The following is a 14,507-nucleotide window of genomic DNA, read 5'->3' on the forward strand; positions in this document are numbered from 1 at the left end:
GGGTCGGGCGCCGGTAGCCGGTCCTTGCCAAGGCCGCGGGTCGCCTCGGACACGTCCGCGGCGTTCCACTTTTCGGCGTAGGGCAGCAGGTGCCCCAGCTCCCGGCTTTCGCGCTGGAACTCCGTAATCCGGCCAAGCAGGCCGGTGGCCTTCTCACCGGCAGCGATAGCAGCGCGGGCGGCGTGCAGCACCAAGGGCTGCTGGCCGCCGGAGGAGGTACCGGAAGCCGTCGCCTTCCCCTTGACGATCTTCAAGGTTTTGGGCGGCGGCGGCGTTGACGTGGCCCCGGCTGGCTCGGCGCGAGGAGCTTCCGGTGGTGGCTTTGGCGTAGTCTTGGGAGAAGGGGGAGCGTCAGGCGCGTCACCCGGGTTGGAACTTGCCGGCGCGGAAGTTTTCGGCGCGGCTCTGGAGGGGGAAGACGCCTTGGTCTTCTTGTTCTTTCTTTTTGGGACGGGAGGAACCAAAGGTTCCGCCCGCCCGGCAGCTTCTTCTTCGGCGCCGATGTTGCTGGCGCCGGTGTCTTCCTTCTCTGGAGGGGAGATAAGTTCCCCCTCCGCGCGGTGATCTGGCGGTGTACGGGCCGCGCGCCCCGCACTTGAAGTGCCTCCCAGAGGGGAGGCAGAAGCGTTGCCGGCACCAGATGGTGTCGGGCTTGAATGAGGAGGAGGGGTTGAGGTCCTTGCGGATCCGTCAGAACCCTCAGGCCTTGGGCCAAGCTTGAGTGTAGGGCTGAACGAGAGAAAAAGAAAGGGTTGGAAAAAAACAACCGGGAAAAGAACTTGGTAAAGACAGAACAAGCAGAGAAACGAGAGCTTACCCGGAAGAGGTCGGCATCTGCTTGCCCTTGTAGCGCCTCACGCCTGCGACCTTCCCCGCAAAGGCTTCCGTCCGGAAGCGCTTGGAAGCAGGGGCCTGGCTCGAGCCGGCGTCAGAGGCCGGAGCCTTGTTCTTCTGGCCCTGGGCCATCAGCTTCTCCACAAACTCGTGGCCGGCCTCGGCCTGCAGGGGGGCGCATGCTCGTGGATCTGCGGGTTGGAGCTAGCTGAGGGAACATTTACAGAGGAACAATATCAGAAGAGTATGAGAGAACAAAAAGAAGAGCTACCTCAAGCAAGGTCAGGTCGTCGGCGGAACCGGATGCTTCAGGTGGAGATTTACCGAGGCGCGAAGTTTGCGTCCGGCCCATCTTCAGGTCTTGCCAATGAATATAGGGGTCCGGGTCCACCGCGTCCAGAGCCCGCTTCCGGCAAGGGCCTCGCCGATCCGAATCGATGCGAGGGAAGCGGTCCTTGGCCTGAAACAAATGAAAAGGAGATTAACCACAGCGTAAAAGTTACCGGTAAACCAACCCGAGTTGCATAATTTCTTACTTCTTGCGTCGGAGGGTTAGTGGAACTGAGAGGCCGGAAGCCCCATTCCCAATCATCCGGCATGGCAGTCTGGCAGATCTGCCTAGCCTTGAGGACAATGTCCTTCTTGCTGAGAGGAAGGCCGGTGATCTTGGTAGGATCACCGGGACCATACATCTCGCTCATCTTGTGAGCCCGGCGCTTAAGAGGAAGCACCCGACACGATATGAAGGCGCGGATGATATCGTCGGAGCAGATGTTAGTCTCCTTCATCAGCTGCTCCATGAAGCATATCACCCGGTTTGTTTCGACATGATTTGTCTTCGGGTTGAAGCTCCAGTTGATTTTTCTGGGCGGCGCCGGATTAAAAGGTGGCAGATTGATGAGATCTGCGGCGCCGTCGTTCTTCACATAGAAAAAGGTCCCTTGCCATAACCGGCATGACTCGAGACCGGAAAACTTGAAGAAAGGGCTCCCTTGGCGGGAGCCGATAATGCAAGACCCGCATTGCACGGGGGGTTTGGGTTTAGGAATTTCCTTGCCCTGAATGGAATTAATCCGAAGAGCAAAGAAACGGGCAAACGTCTCGCGAGTGGGACGAATACCGATATAGGCCTCCATAAAGGTGGCATAACAAGAGAGGTAGAAAATGGAATTGCCGGGAAGATGGTGAGGTTGGAGTCGGTAAAAATCAAGAAAACTCCGGAAGAAATCGGAGGCGGGGAGGCCGAAGCCGCGCTCGAAGTGAGCGAGAAAAACGACGTGTTCACCGGGCCGAGGCACCGGTTCGATCTCGTCGCCAGGAAGCCGGCAGGATACTCCCTCCGGAATCCTTCTGGACCGGTAAAGCCAGTCAATCTCGTATTGGCTAACGTTAGAGCCCATCCAGGCTCCGCGTGTGATACCGGTAAGATCTACGCCGGAAGCTTGGCTAGAGCTGCTGGCCTCTTGGTCGTTACCGGAGTCGATGTCCATCTGGACAAGATCGGCGGTTAAACCGTCGGAAGATTGGCTATGGAGGCTACTGGAAGATGAAGCGGAGGAGAATTCTTCGCTAGACATGAGAATCGACGCGGAAAAACACAATCCCCAAGATTTACCCCCGCGCGAAGATCTACGAGTAAGAGAAAAAGCAAAATAAAAGAGGAAGTAAATATACTACCGACCCAAGATCTAGAAAGCAAGCAAAAGAGGGGCAAAAGCAGGTTGAGCCTAACCTGAAGCAGCGGCGTCGTTGAGGAGGAAGCTCGCCGGTGGAGCGGCGAACTAGCGGTTGACGAGGAGGTCCGGCGACGGAGAGGTGGAGAAGAGCTTGAGGAAGCACTAATGCCGCGGCCGCGAGAGGAGCACCACGAAGATTCTCCGCGCGGTGAAGTTCGGCGAGGACCGGGGGAGCAGCAGCGGAGGTTCGCCGGGCGGCGAAGTGCGAGCGACGAACGGGAGCGACGGAGGTGCAGAGGGCAAAGAGCTCTGTGCGCGAGGAAGTGGGGAGTGCGAAGAAGGAAGAAGAAGGGGCGGTTTTCTCCTTATAAAGGAAGAGGAAGAAGTGGGACGTAAACCGCTGGGCCGCGACGGTTCGCGCCGCGGGCCGCCACGTGGCGCAGCGATACACGCGTAGAAAAGAGAAAGCCACAGGAAGGCCACACGGATCCGGAACGGCAGCCAGAATCCGCTGTGCAGCAGTTATTGCGGGCGCAGAAGCCGAAGGGAATTGACCCCTGACACTGGCGCGTCAGTTACAGTGCGCATGTCACTGACAGGCGCGGGACCCGAGAAATTCTCGACTTCGCCGAGGAGATGTTTAATGACTAAGATACCGGAGAATAAGATACCGGAAAATGCCTTGCAAAGAGAGAAAACGTGAGTCCGGGCAAAGATGCCGGATCCAAGCTAACCGCCGGAAAGATTAAACCGGTATCCTAAAATATGAGAACCTGGCATGGTCTGTTGGATAGAATCCACCAGACTATACCAGCTTCGGGGACTAATGTTGGGGGGATGACCCCCGGTATGCCAAAGGCATGCCAAACCGGATGGTTTGGGCCATCAAGATACCGGTTTAATGTTTATACCGGAGCACAAAGATAAGAGTTTGGTTAAGTAAAGCCAGGCCGGTATCCCCAAGAGGGGTATACCGGAACCGGATGAAGAAGACACCGGGCTACCGGTAAGAAGAGCATGTCGGCAAGACTGGTCAAAGATTCTCTTCAGAGCTAGATGACAAGGATGAGCTAAGCAAAGTAGCTTTAAACGAAGCCCTGGCGCCAAAGAGAGGGATGACGCTGAAAGAAGCCGGAGGACGTCAGCTCCCCTGATTAAAAAAGACCCCGGCGTCATCCATGATTAAAGTTACTTTGTAAAGTAGTTTGTCCAGTCAAAGATGCCATTAGGGTTTCTTGCCCTGTAAGCCACCCTCTCCCCTATATAAGGAGAGGGGGCACCCCCATATCAGAGAGGTTGGATGATCGATCCTTAGAGGAACCTTGTAACCGGAAATCTGTATCACGTTGAGACCAATGAAGATAGTGATCTAGAGCAGAGTTCTTCCTTGTGTATTTCTTCTTGTATCCCTGTCTTTGGTTGTGTTCTTGAGGAAAGCATCCGGAAGTTCATCCCATCTAATCACAAACCCTCCCCCGAATCCTCTAGCGTCCATTCGGCCCCAACTCAAGCTATCCCATGGCATCTGCTCGTTCACCACGACGACACTCCTACTCACGTGCAACCAAACGCTATCTCGTCCTGTCTCACGCGGTCCTTTTTTACCAGCTCCACGCGACGCGGGTCCACACGACGCGTCCCCACACGTCAGCACAGAACGGCCAACTAAACGGGAATTCTGCCGTCTAAGCTGCTTCTGCGCGTTTCAAACAAGAACTTGAAGAAAACTGAGGAAAAACTAAGGAGCTGGAAAAAACTGAGCACAGCTAATAACCTGAGGGCACATAAATAGAAATCGCTTAAAAATAAAGGCTACGCCTCCGTTTGAAGTTTTCCTACGAGCTCAAGACCCACTTTGTATCTCTAGACTACATATTTCCCTTCTTCCCCGTCTATGCATGGTCATCTTCCTCCGCACAACCTGTCCCGAGCTTCTATTTCTCCCTTGAAATTCCTTCCAAATTCGTCTCCAAAATCGACTCCAAATTCAGCAAATCTTCAAATTAGAAGCCAAAATCGACCACTCCATCTGTTTCCTCATCTGGATTTGCTTGTATCTTTAATTTATACTGGATTTTGAGGTGCCTCCCATGCAGACCAAGACCATGGAGGCCGGCGGCGGGTCTCCATCCAGCATACGGCGTCTCCTTCTACAAGCGGCTGCACCTGCCTGCCATCGGGACAGCGGAGGCCGGTAGCGTTGACTTCTGATCTCCATCGCTCTCCCGCTTTTTTCTTCTCTCTCCTCCTCTTTTCCTCTCTCTTCTACCTTTCTCTCCCGAGGAGGCCACATCCTCTGCAAGCGACTCTGACATACTGCGAGGCGACTACTCTGACAATCCGAGCCTACGTGGCCTGCGGGGCAGAGGGTTGAAGCGACGCGTTGGCCATGCCCTTAGTTCATATAAGTTGAATACCATATGTGAAGTTGGGCTTGGGCAATAGCAAGTTTGATCTGATTGTGCTGCAAGACATGACTATTAATTCTGTGGCAATATCTTCTATTCTTGATCATTGCAAAAGTGAGCTAACTTGACCTTGCTGTTATTCTTTACATATTGGATTTCAGTTTCCTTATGAAACATTTCTTGCTTATGTTCTTCTAGGTTTGCAGCAACTGTGGTTCGCATGTGCTGGTTCAGGTGTTACAGTTCCTCAAGTAGGGGAACTTGTATTCTACTTTCCCCAAGGACACCTGGGGCAGGTAGCGTGTGTTCATATCATTTTCTCTTGATTTGAGCATTCAGTGTGTAGATAGGTTTTTGATATATCTTTTGTTCCTGACAAAACAGGATGGGGGCATCTCCATGCATTTGCACGGTGTTCCCTCACAGATCCTATGCCGTGTAATCAATGTGGAGCTGAAGGTGACCGGACTTTCTCATTTATTTTTTCTGCATTTACTGCCTCCGATATTTAGTGACAAACAAGCATTGCTTTGGTCATTTATGCAGTCAGAAAATGATTTTGTCCATGCTTGCCTGATCTTACTACCTGAGCAGGCTGAGCTCAATGTAAGTGTCATACATTCCATTTGTTTTCCCGTTTTTCTTACCATAGCACTAAATTCTTGATATTGCCATTTAGCATGGCTTTGAGGCAATTGATAGCAAGTGTCTCCCTTCATCAACACCAAGGCTTTCGGCATATTTCTGCAAGAAATTAAGAGCTGCTGACACAATGGCCCATGCTTGGTTTTCTATACCAAGGAAGCATGCTGAGAAATTCCTTCCGCCATTGGTTGGTGTCAAACCAATTGCACAAATTCACTTTACTTTACCCAGTGTTGCAAATTTACGTTAATTATTCATTGTTTGTCGATGAAGGACATGGCCAAGATGGCACCGATCCAGGAGCTTGTCGTGAAGGATCTTTCTGGGATGGAGTGGCACTTCCAGCACAGATTAGGTGCCCGCTACTCAATATCAGAACTTGCCAATCATACCATGCAAGGAAGATGCAGAATTTCTTTATCTATAGAAAAATCGGAGTATAGAATTTAGTCACAGTACAATAACAATTTTCACAGTACAATAACAATTTTCGAAAAATAAGCTGCCCTACCCTTTTAGCTCTGCGTTTTATCCATCTCTAGATATTGAAGTTCTCTTGTTTCGTTATAATTTTCACTGAACTGTAACAATGGTTGATGTGTTTTTGTCATCAGTGGGACCAAGGAGGCATCTCCTTCAAACTGCAGAGTATGCAACTTCCAAAAATCTTGTTGCAGGGGATGTTATTGTCATTTTGAGGTTTGTTAAATGACCTCTTTTGTTTTTTCCGCTAAGATCTCACCTGACAACAAACACTAGGGAAGCACAAGCTCGGCTTGGCTTACCAGGATTGGCATGAAAAATACAAGGTTTTTTAGCGCAATATCTGGTACTTTTGCTCTGATCAATTTGAAGTTCATGTAAGAGTAACAAAGGACCTGTGGCATACCATGTAGAGGAGAAGATGGCCAGCTACATGTTGGGGTTAGACGATGTATGAGAAGTATTGGGAATATGCCTCCGTCAGAAGTAACTAGTAATGAAGGTCACAAAACAGGCCTCGGTATTCTTCCAAGTATAAGTCATGCTATTACCGCAAGGTCCATTTTCACCGTCATATACAGACCTAGGTATGTTCCTCCCACTAGACTTTCTTTTCTTTTCTTTTCTGGTGTAAGTGCATAGTAACTTGCGACTTACAAGAACAGAAACTTGTCATTTCTTCGATGATGTGCTACTAAAATGTCAGTTTGCAAACAATCTGGCAGGACAGGTACAGGTCAATTTGTTGTGCCATATGATCGATATGTTGAGTCTGGAAAGATTTGTTCAGTAGGGACAAGATTTAGAATGATCTTCAGGGAAGCGACCACAGAGCGCAGGTATAATCATGTTAATAACTTAATATTCATGTTAATTTTGATTTTTGATTTCATAAACCGAAATAATATAGAATTTCAATGCATATCGGATAAGTAATTGTGGGTTCTCCATCAGAAGGTTGTTACTTTCAATTTATAGTTTTAGGACTTATGATTACGATCAAACTCTAATTCATTCTCAAACTAAGAATTGTAATCAGATAATATGACATCTTCTTAGACTGTGATTTCAGATTCTTATTAGATCCGATGCAATTCAACGCCTTTCTTGTATAGGAGAAATTCTTCCATATTTACAAAATGCTCTGCGTACTGTTATTGCAGAGTTTCTGGTATTATATCAGGTTTCGAAGATTTTGATGCAACATGGCCTGATTCAAAGTGGAGATGCCTAAAGGTAGTTGGTAACCAGCATCAATCATGGCCAAGATGACTACTGATCCTTATTTGACTAATGAATTTTTGGTGCAAAATTCAGGTGAAATTGAACAAGGACTCATCAGTTGCAATTCCTGAAAGAGTTTCTCCATGGGAAATAGAGCCACATAAGAGATCTTCTAATGCCATACTTACGTATTTGGATACGAAGAAACCTTCTGTTCCAAGAGGTTTATTTAGAGAGGATTCAAGGCAGGAAGCAACAATATTGGCAACACATAACCCTTCTTGTGTTGATCCGGAAGCCTGTCTTAACAATGCAAAATACATTTTCCAGTTGTGTCAGGATGGATCCTTGACGCATGCATCCTCCTCACTTGTAGAGAACAGGATATTCCTCGGTGCTGTTGATGCCCTTATCTGTCTCTCAGTGGGTTCCTCTTCTCGCAGCTTCTCTTCTGTTGATGATCTTCGCATCCAAACAAAAGAAGCTCTGGATATTGCAATGTCAGAGCTTGCAAGAACATTCCATGGCCTCAAATTGTGGAACGTCAACCATTTTAAGGACCTTGATAGCCTACCTAGCACCATGAGTAAGTTATGCTGTCCATCAGCCTTAGATAGCCTCTGTCTCTCCTCAACCAGTAGTGATCCAGTTTCGTCGAGCTCCCTTAGCACTGGTGCTTCAAGCAGGAACAGCGAGTTGATGCCTGCAGAAGACTGTTCAACGTTTCACAGGGTCATGTCTTGCTTGGATGAAAAGAAGTTTGATTTGATCAACCAGAACTCCATCAGTTCTGTACGGAGTATAGCCAGCCGAATGATCCAAGCTGGGTTCACAGAAAGATTAAGGGAGACATTCACTGATTTATCGCAAGAGTTGATTAGGTGGGCAGCTGACAACAACAGTGCATATTTTTGTTTCTTAAGTAGCTTTAATATCATCTTGCATTGGAAACAACTGAGTGCACCACCTTATCCAGTGACCCAAACTCCATTTCATTATTACATCTAAAGCTTATTTGAATATAACTGCCTAATTCAATACGACATCCGTGCCTTTTACTTGCACTATAATACATGCAGTCAGCAATATAATTCTTTTACCAGTAGTATACATGTAAGTACTTTGTTCTAAGACATGGAATATGTATATTGGATCTTCTCTGAGAAATACTTAAATTATCCTTATACTTTTAATGATTTTGGCTAGCATGTACTTAGGTAAAAGAATGATCAAAAGCTTATCATGTCGATGGTTCAAATAAGTGAAAGAGAATAGATGGATTATTATTCAACTATGACAATTTTTCCCTTTAATTTCAGTTGTAGAATGTTGCTCATGTTATCTAGAGTAGTATAAAGGGCATGTTTGCAGTAACCTAGTATATTTGGAATGCTTTTGATGAAACAGGGATTTCCACATTCTTGACTCGAACTGGATTTTCCAATGCCATTCACGGGTCGATGAAGGGGACTCCTGTGTTGGGGAAAGTGTGAGACTGCAGTATTGGAATTTGGCATCACAGTTCATCACAAGAGTTCTTGTTGAGATGCGACGGCAGCTAAGTGAAGCGGATCTTGGTGCATTTGATGAGCTCAAGGGGGATTACTTTGCAAAGATTGTGGAGCAGCCAGTTTCAAAGTTACTGAACGTTGCTTCAACGTTAGCTGCGCTTAACAAACTGTTGGAGGAGATCCCTCAAGGATTGGTTCAGTGTGTGCAGACTGTTTTCCCCAGAATCGTTCATGCGCTCAGTACATACAGCACACTCTCAGATGTTGTGCCAACTTTGCTGGAGTTGGTATCACCGGACTCTAGAGAATCAATCTCTAGAGAAGCCGAAGCAATTCGCAAGAAGGTGGAGGATGTGGTGAGCAGAATGCTTGACATTCTTACAGATGCGATGTCAGCAAGTTCTCTGCCAGAAGCTGAAGATACTGATGTTCACCCCGTGACAAAAGCTGTTGCAGAAGGCACAGGGTCATTGTTAGAACACAGAGATTCGTTGAATTTAATCCTTGCTCACAGCTGTTGCCAGGTGTATGAAGGTGTCCCAGCTATAGAATCTTATAATAGCCTGATATCCGGCCTGATCGTGCATTTGCAATCTGTGCTGAGAAGGAGCTGCAAGGGACCGCTGCAGAAAGAGTCGCGGTACATTTTCTTGTTGAACAACATGCAATTCATTCTCAACCAATTCAAAAGCTCAGCAATGGAGGATCCCATCGGACACGGTGACTGGGCCATCGAGCATCACAAAGCAATGGAGCATTACATGAAAGAATATATTGAGACCTCCTGGGCACCTGTATCCTCTCATCTGGCAGCTAAGGATGGAAAGCATCTTCGTTTCTGGAGACATTCATCCGTGCAGCAGTTCACCGCAGCCTTCCAATGTGTTTGTGCTAAACAGAGGCACTGGAAGGTGCCTGATCCACATCTTCGTAAAACGCTGAGGGCATCCATATCAAGGAAACTTGTCCCAGCGTACTGTGAGTACCTGGGAAAGCATCCGAAGGGTAGCAAATCAATAAGGATAACTAGAGAAGAGCTGGAGGATCTACTGTCAGAATTGTTTGAAGGATGATTGAAAAGGAAAAGATGTTATAACCACATAAATGGAAAAAGAAGTTGAATAAAAGAATTACCTTAAAGACGCTTTTTGGTCTTTTGGACTTATGGATCTCTTTGCCGTCTACCACTATTCCTTGCCTTTTGCGCTCGTATGTCCAGCTTGGTGAAGCAACTTTTTGGCGTATTATTATGGCCTTCATCTATTGTACTTCATACATTTGTACGGTTGTACTTGCTTGGTTTACTAATCTTCCTAAGTCATCCGTCTGTATCTCCTTTGGCTCATCCGGTGTTTTATTCTTAGAGTGAAGCAAGTTTGACCTGCAATGGAATTATGGAATCACGTGTTTTTTTAGGGATATGGAATCACGTGTTGGTAGCATTTGAAACAAAACAAATTACGTCGCATACAAAAAACAAAACGGAAGAGTAAATAAAGTCGCGTGATCTTTTTATGGAACAGTTAGTTTTGGGAACTAATTCGGATCAGATAATTTAGGGAAGTAAATCGGATATTGGGATATTAATACGGAATTGCTAGAAATCAGGCGCCTGAGATTTAATAAATTTCAGTCACCTAATTAGCCATAGATTAAGTGAATTAAATTTGTGCAATCTTGTTGTTTCGGCGGTCGACTGCTTCTTCTTCGCCATACTGTTTCTTCGGCATCGTCCCGTCCTGCGCCACCCCCCGAGTCCCCGTCTTGCGCCTTCGCGTCTTCGCTTGAGTTCCGTCGCCCGCCTCCGCCACTTCTTCGCTTAAGTACTGGTTTTATTCCTCTCCACCGATGGCGGCGGAAGGTCTGTATCGTTCCCTTCGTTTGCTCGTACGGGAACTACTTGATTCGTTCTAGTTAGGGTTTCTCCAGTTGTATTTTGCTTCGATTCGTACTGTTTAAGAGCATCTTGTAGCCTTTTGTTCCATGTACAGTCGGTCCTGCGCAACATCTTTGGCATATGGATGCTTTTTTGCGAGCATCTGATTTCTCCTGCTTTGCTAGCAGCGCTTATCCCCTATGTTTACCATGCTGGGAGCGACCGTGTCAATTATTTTTCTGCTCTGATGTACCACTGTAGACCGGCTGCTACTTTTGAGGTTTCAATTCATAACTCATCATACGTTTAACTGACAAGCAACCTTTAGGCTGAAATAAATTAGGGATAACAACACATTTTATAGATAATGGTGGAAAGATAAATGAGTCCTCAACTATATTATGGACAAGAGTTGATATTGCAGGAGTTCTTACCAACCATATTTTTTAGTTGTGCTCCTTTTGTTTTGCAGTTCTTTTGTCATTCTTCTTCAGTATCTTTTACCAGCCCTGCATACACAAAGTGTCAGGATATTAGTTATTAAACATACTATCGGTAGAACACTGAAACTTGGCTAACTTGGTTTCCGTGAGCTCACCAGCAAATAGGGAACTGTAGGTCTGCAAAAGTTTCATTTCGCCATGTATAAGCACAAAATCTATAAGTATCTCTACCATCTCTTCAATGAACTAAACCCTGGAAGCAAAAGCATTGTTCTTCTTGGCTTTTGACTCGCTCAATCATGTTCTTTGATTAGAGAAATGCGGTCAGTTATCATCCCTCTTAGACAGTAGGCTAGCAAAATCAACAGGGAATGGGTTGATAGGATTTTTGTTAGGATTTTGCACAATTTTTTTTTGTCTATCATATACACCAGCAGTAGGTCGTTCTAAACACCAAGGATTTATTTTTATTACCACATGAATAGGATTCTTTTTGACCTGAATGGTCCCCGAAGTTGAATGAGAATTGTGCTTGGATGGTTTAGGTAAGCAGTTAGGGCCTAAGAGTTATTTTGAGGAATATATGGTGTTTAGATTTCGTTGAGTTTATGTAAATATTTTTTGCGCATCTGCATCAGTAGTGTGTTTTCGGAAATAAAATGTCCTTTGCTGTCTAAAGTTAGAAATTACTGTTTAGAAAAAGGCCGTCGTAGTGGACTCATCGTCGACATTATTGCATCATTCAGAAGCATGGATTGCTGCTTAGTAACTATTTTCAGTTCATTCTCCTTATTCATAGTGACGCACTACTACTGGCCTCCTCCAGGGACTTGCTCCTCCATGGATCGATGTACATATCCAGCTGCCTTGTTACACTTCAGTACTGCCACATTATATCTGCTTTTTTTACACTCGCAACCCACGTCCGTACATAGCAAATGCAGTTAGAACCGGATGGCGTACGCCGGTGACTTGTCCAGACTAAAGAGCCTGAATTACTTTTTCCGTCTCGATACCTGTCTTCTGGTTCTCATCAAACATTGCGAAGATATATCTGAAACATGGCGAATATACGTCTGTGCTGATTCAGTTTAGATAAAGCACCCCAATTATGCCAGACGCAACCTTTAAGATGGTGTTCATGAATCAATTGTAGGAAACCGTTTATGCAAAGAAACCGTTCATGGGTTTTTTTATGACATCGTTCATGCAAAGAACCCGTTCATGCTAGAAATTTATGTTCAAGTTAGGAAACTGTTCATGGATTTTTTTTGTTAAAGATTAGAAATAGTTCATTTTTTAAGTTTAAGATAGGAATTTGACAAGAATCTGTTCATGTTTCAATTTTACGTTCAAGGCACAACCGTGTCATGCCAAGATTTCTTTGATGCTCTAATTTTATGTTCAAGGTAGGAACCCGTTCATGACAGAAAAAACGTTCATGTTTTCTTAAAGTTCAAGTTAGGGAACTAATTCATGACAAGAAACCGTTCATGCAAAGAATCCGTTCTATCACAAGAATTCGTTCATGTTTCTATTTTTTCTTTTCAAGGTAGGGATTCTTGTAAAGTTGAAGGTACAAAAACAGTTCATGCAAAAATAATCCGTTCGTGCTCGAATTTTATGTTAAAGTTAGGAAACCGTTCATGGTTTTTTTTAGGTTCAAGGTTGTAAACCGTTTTATGCAAAAAAGAACTGTCCATGGATTAATTTTTATGTTCAATGTAGGAAACCGTCCATGGTTTTTTTTTATGATATCGTTCATGCAAATAATTCGTTCATGATAGAAATTTATGTTCAAGTTAGGAAACCGTTCATTGATTTTTTTTCTTAAAGGTAAGAAATAGTTCATTTTTTTATGTTCAAGATAGGAATTTGTTCATGACAAGAATCCGTTCATGTTTCAATTTACATTCAAGGCACAACAGTTTCATGCCAAGATTTTTGTCATGTGCTAATTTTATGTTCAAGATAGGAAACCGTTCATGCAAAGAAACTGTTCATGTTTTCTTAAAGTTCAAGTTAGGAAACTGTTTCATGACAGAAAACCGTTCATGTTTTTTTTTGAAAACGTTCATGCAAAGAATCCGTTCATCAAAACAATCCGTTCATGTTTCTATTTTTTTCTATCAAGGTAGGGGAATCTTTTTAGTTTAAGGTACAAAAACCGTTCATGCAAAATATTCCGTTCGTGCTCGAATTTTATGTTAAATGAAATCGTTCATGCTCGAAATTTATGTTCAAGTTAGGAAAATTGGCATGGAAAATTGTATTTATTCTTTCATAGGCTCCGTATCTTCTCCATTGATTAATTTAGCAATTTATTGAAGGAGACAGATGGTGTATTAAAACTGTAAGTCCCTTCAAGTTACTATTTTTTACCAATTAAATTTTATTCGATCATTATAAATATATGATTTTTTTCAAAATGTTTATGCATTTTCTCTATTGCATTTTTTCAGAGATTTCAGGATCAAGGAAGAAGAGAAACATATGATTGACAAAACGAGATCTTATACTGTGTTGAACAAAAAGTCTTTTTGCCGAGTTCCTTTTTAAGTTGGATTAATTTTCTTTTAAGTTAATTTGTGGGTGACCTACATAAGTATATACCATATGCTTTTAGCCGGAAGGAACACTTTCTGTGGCATTTGACCTTACGTTTTATGTGATGAGGCATTTTTCAATCCCATGTACTTTTTGATACCATGATAGCTGAATTTACAAGTTAGTTGAACTATCTCTGGCAGAGAACTACTTATCTACTTCTTACTGTCTTCATTTTTTTCCCTACTAGTGATTATTTTCTTTGTACACAACCTGTCACCTTTTTTGAATATACTCATGCATCCCTGAAATCTATCCAAATTTTAGCCAGAAGGTACAAGACGTACTGTGCTTCAGTGAGCAAGTCTAATTTTTGGTAGCGGGGAAGTTGGACTGCTTCGTATATTCAGAGAAAGAATCTATTCAATACCGAAATAATACCAATTGAGGAAAGAGTTTATGTTTCTGTAACTGTTTCATATATTTTCAGAAAAGTGCTACGAACTGAAAAATTGCTAGGGGGAGAATCGAACTCGTGACTGCTTCGTATAATTTTCCATAAAAGTGCTCCGAACCGAAAAATTGCTGGCGGGGAGCGAACTCGTGACTGTTTCGTCACAAGCAGCGAACGGAAAAACAGCCGGTGGGAATCGTGGGCCGGGCCCAACAACAGCGGGGAGGGTGTGCGGCTGGTCGCTCGCCACCGACCAGATCGGTGTAAAGAAACGCCCGGCATCCATGACAAGCTGCACGCTGATTCATTGGCCACGGGCTGCCCCTATCTATTTGCTTTTGTCGTGGGCTGTTGCTTTTGTCATGGGTTGCTTTGCTCTGATTCATTACCATGCCTTTGTATAGTG

General features: G+C 44.8%; 1 protein-coding gene and 1 long non-coding RNA gene across 2 annotated transcripts; both read left to right on the forward strand.

Moving 5' to 3' along the window:
• The first annotated feature begins 4,355 nt into the window (after window positions 1-4,355).
• Window positions 4,356-10,200, forward strand: LOC127295423 (uncharacterized). The gene is made up of 12 exons (XM_051325372.2): window positions 4,356-5,032; window positions 5,117-5,214; window positions 5,303-5,377; window positions 5,465-5,524; window positions 5,598-5,750; window positions 5,837-5,918; window positions 6,178-6,262; window positions 6,460-6,633; window positions 6,772-6,885; window positions 7,210-7,282; window positions 7,364-8,151; window positions 8,678-10,200. Exons 1-12 carry the CDS (start codon window positions 4,984-4,986, stop codon window positions 9,852-9,854), a joined length of 2,928 nt encoding a protein of 975 aa, XP_051181332.1. The 5' UTR covers window positions 4,356-4,983; the 3' UTR covers window positions 9,855-10,200.
• Window positions 10,201-10,560: 360 nt separating this feature from the next.
• LOC139830571 (uncharacterized) lies at window positions 10,561-13,987 on the forward strand. Its single transcript, XR_011743136.1, has 2 exons — window positions 10,561-10,642; window positions 13,563-13,987. It is a non-coding gene; the product is annotated as an uncharacterized lncRNA (long non-coding RNA).
• Window positions 13,988-14,507: the final 520 nt, after the last annotated feature.

Source organism: Lolium perenne, chromosome 4 (genome assembly GCF_019359855.2).
Source record: "Lolium perenne isolate Kyuss_39 chromosome 4, Kyuss_2.0, whole genome shotgun sequence".
In the NCBI taxonomy this organism is placed as follows: domain Eukaryota; kingdom Viridiplantae; phylum Streptophyta; class Magnoliopsida; order Poales; family Poaceae; genus Lolium; species Lolium perenne.

What these genes read in the sequence shown, in the direction of transcription:
- LOC127295423 (XM_051325372.2), top strand. Translation starts at nt 4,984, where the DNA reads ATGACTATTAATTCTGTGGCAATATCTTCTATTCTTGATCATTGCAAA. An exon ending in TAATCAATGTGGAGCTGAAG is followed by an intron (nt 5,378 to 5,464) that starts GTGACCGGACTT and finishes TCATTTATGCAG; the next exon opens with TCAGAAAATGATTTTGTCCA. An exon ending in CAAAGTGGAGATGCCTAAAG is followed by an intron (nt 7,283 to 7,363) that starts GTAGTTGGTAAC and finishes TGCAAAATTCAG; the next exon opens with GTGAAATTGAACAAGGACTC.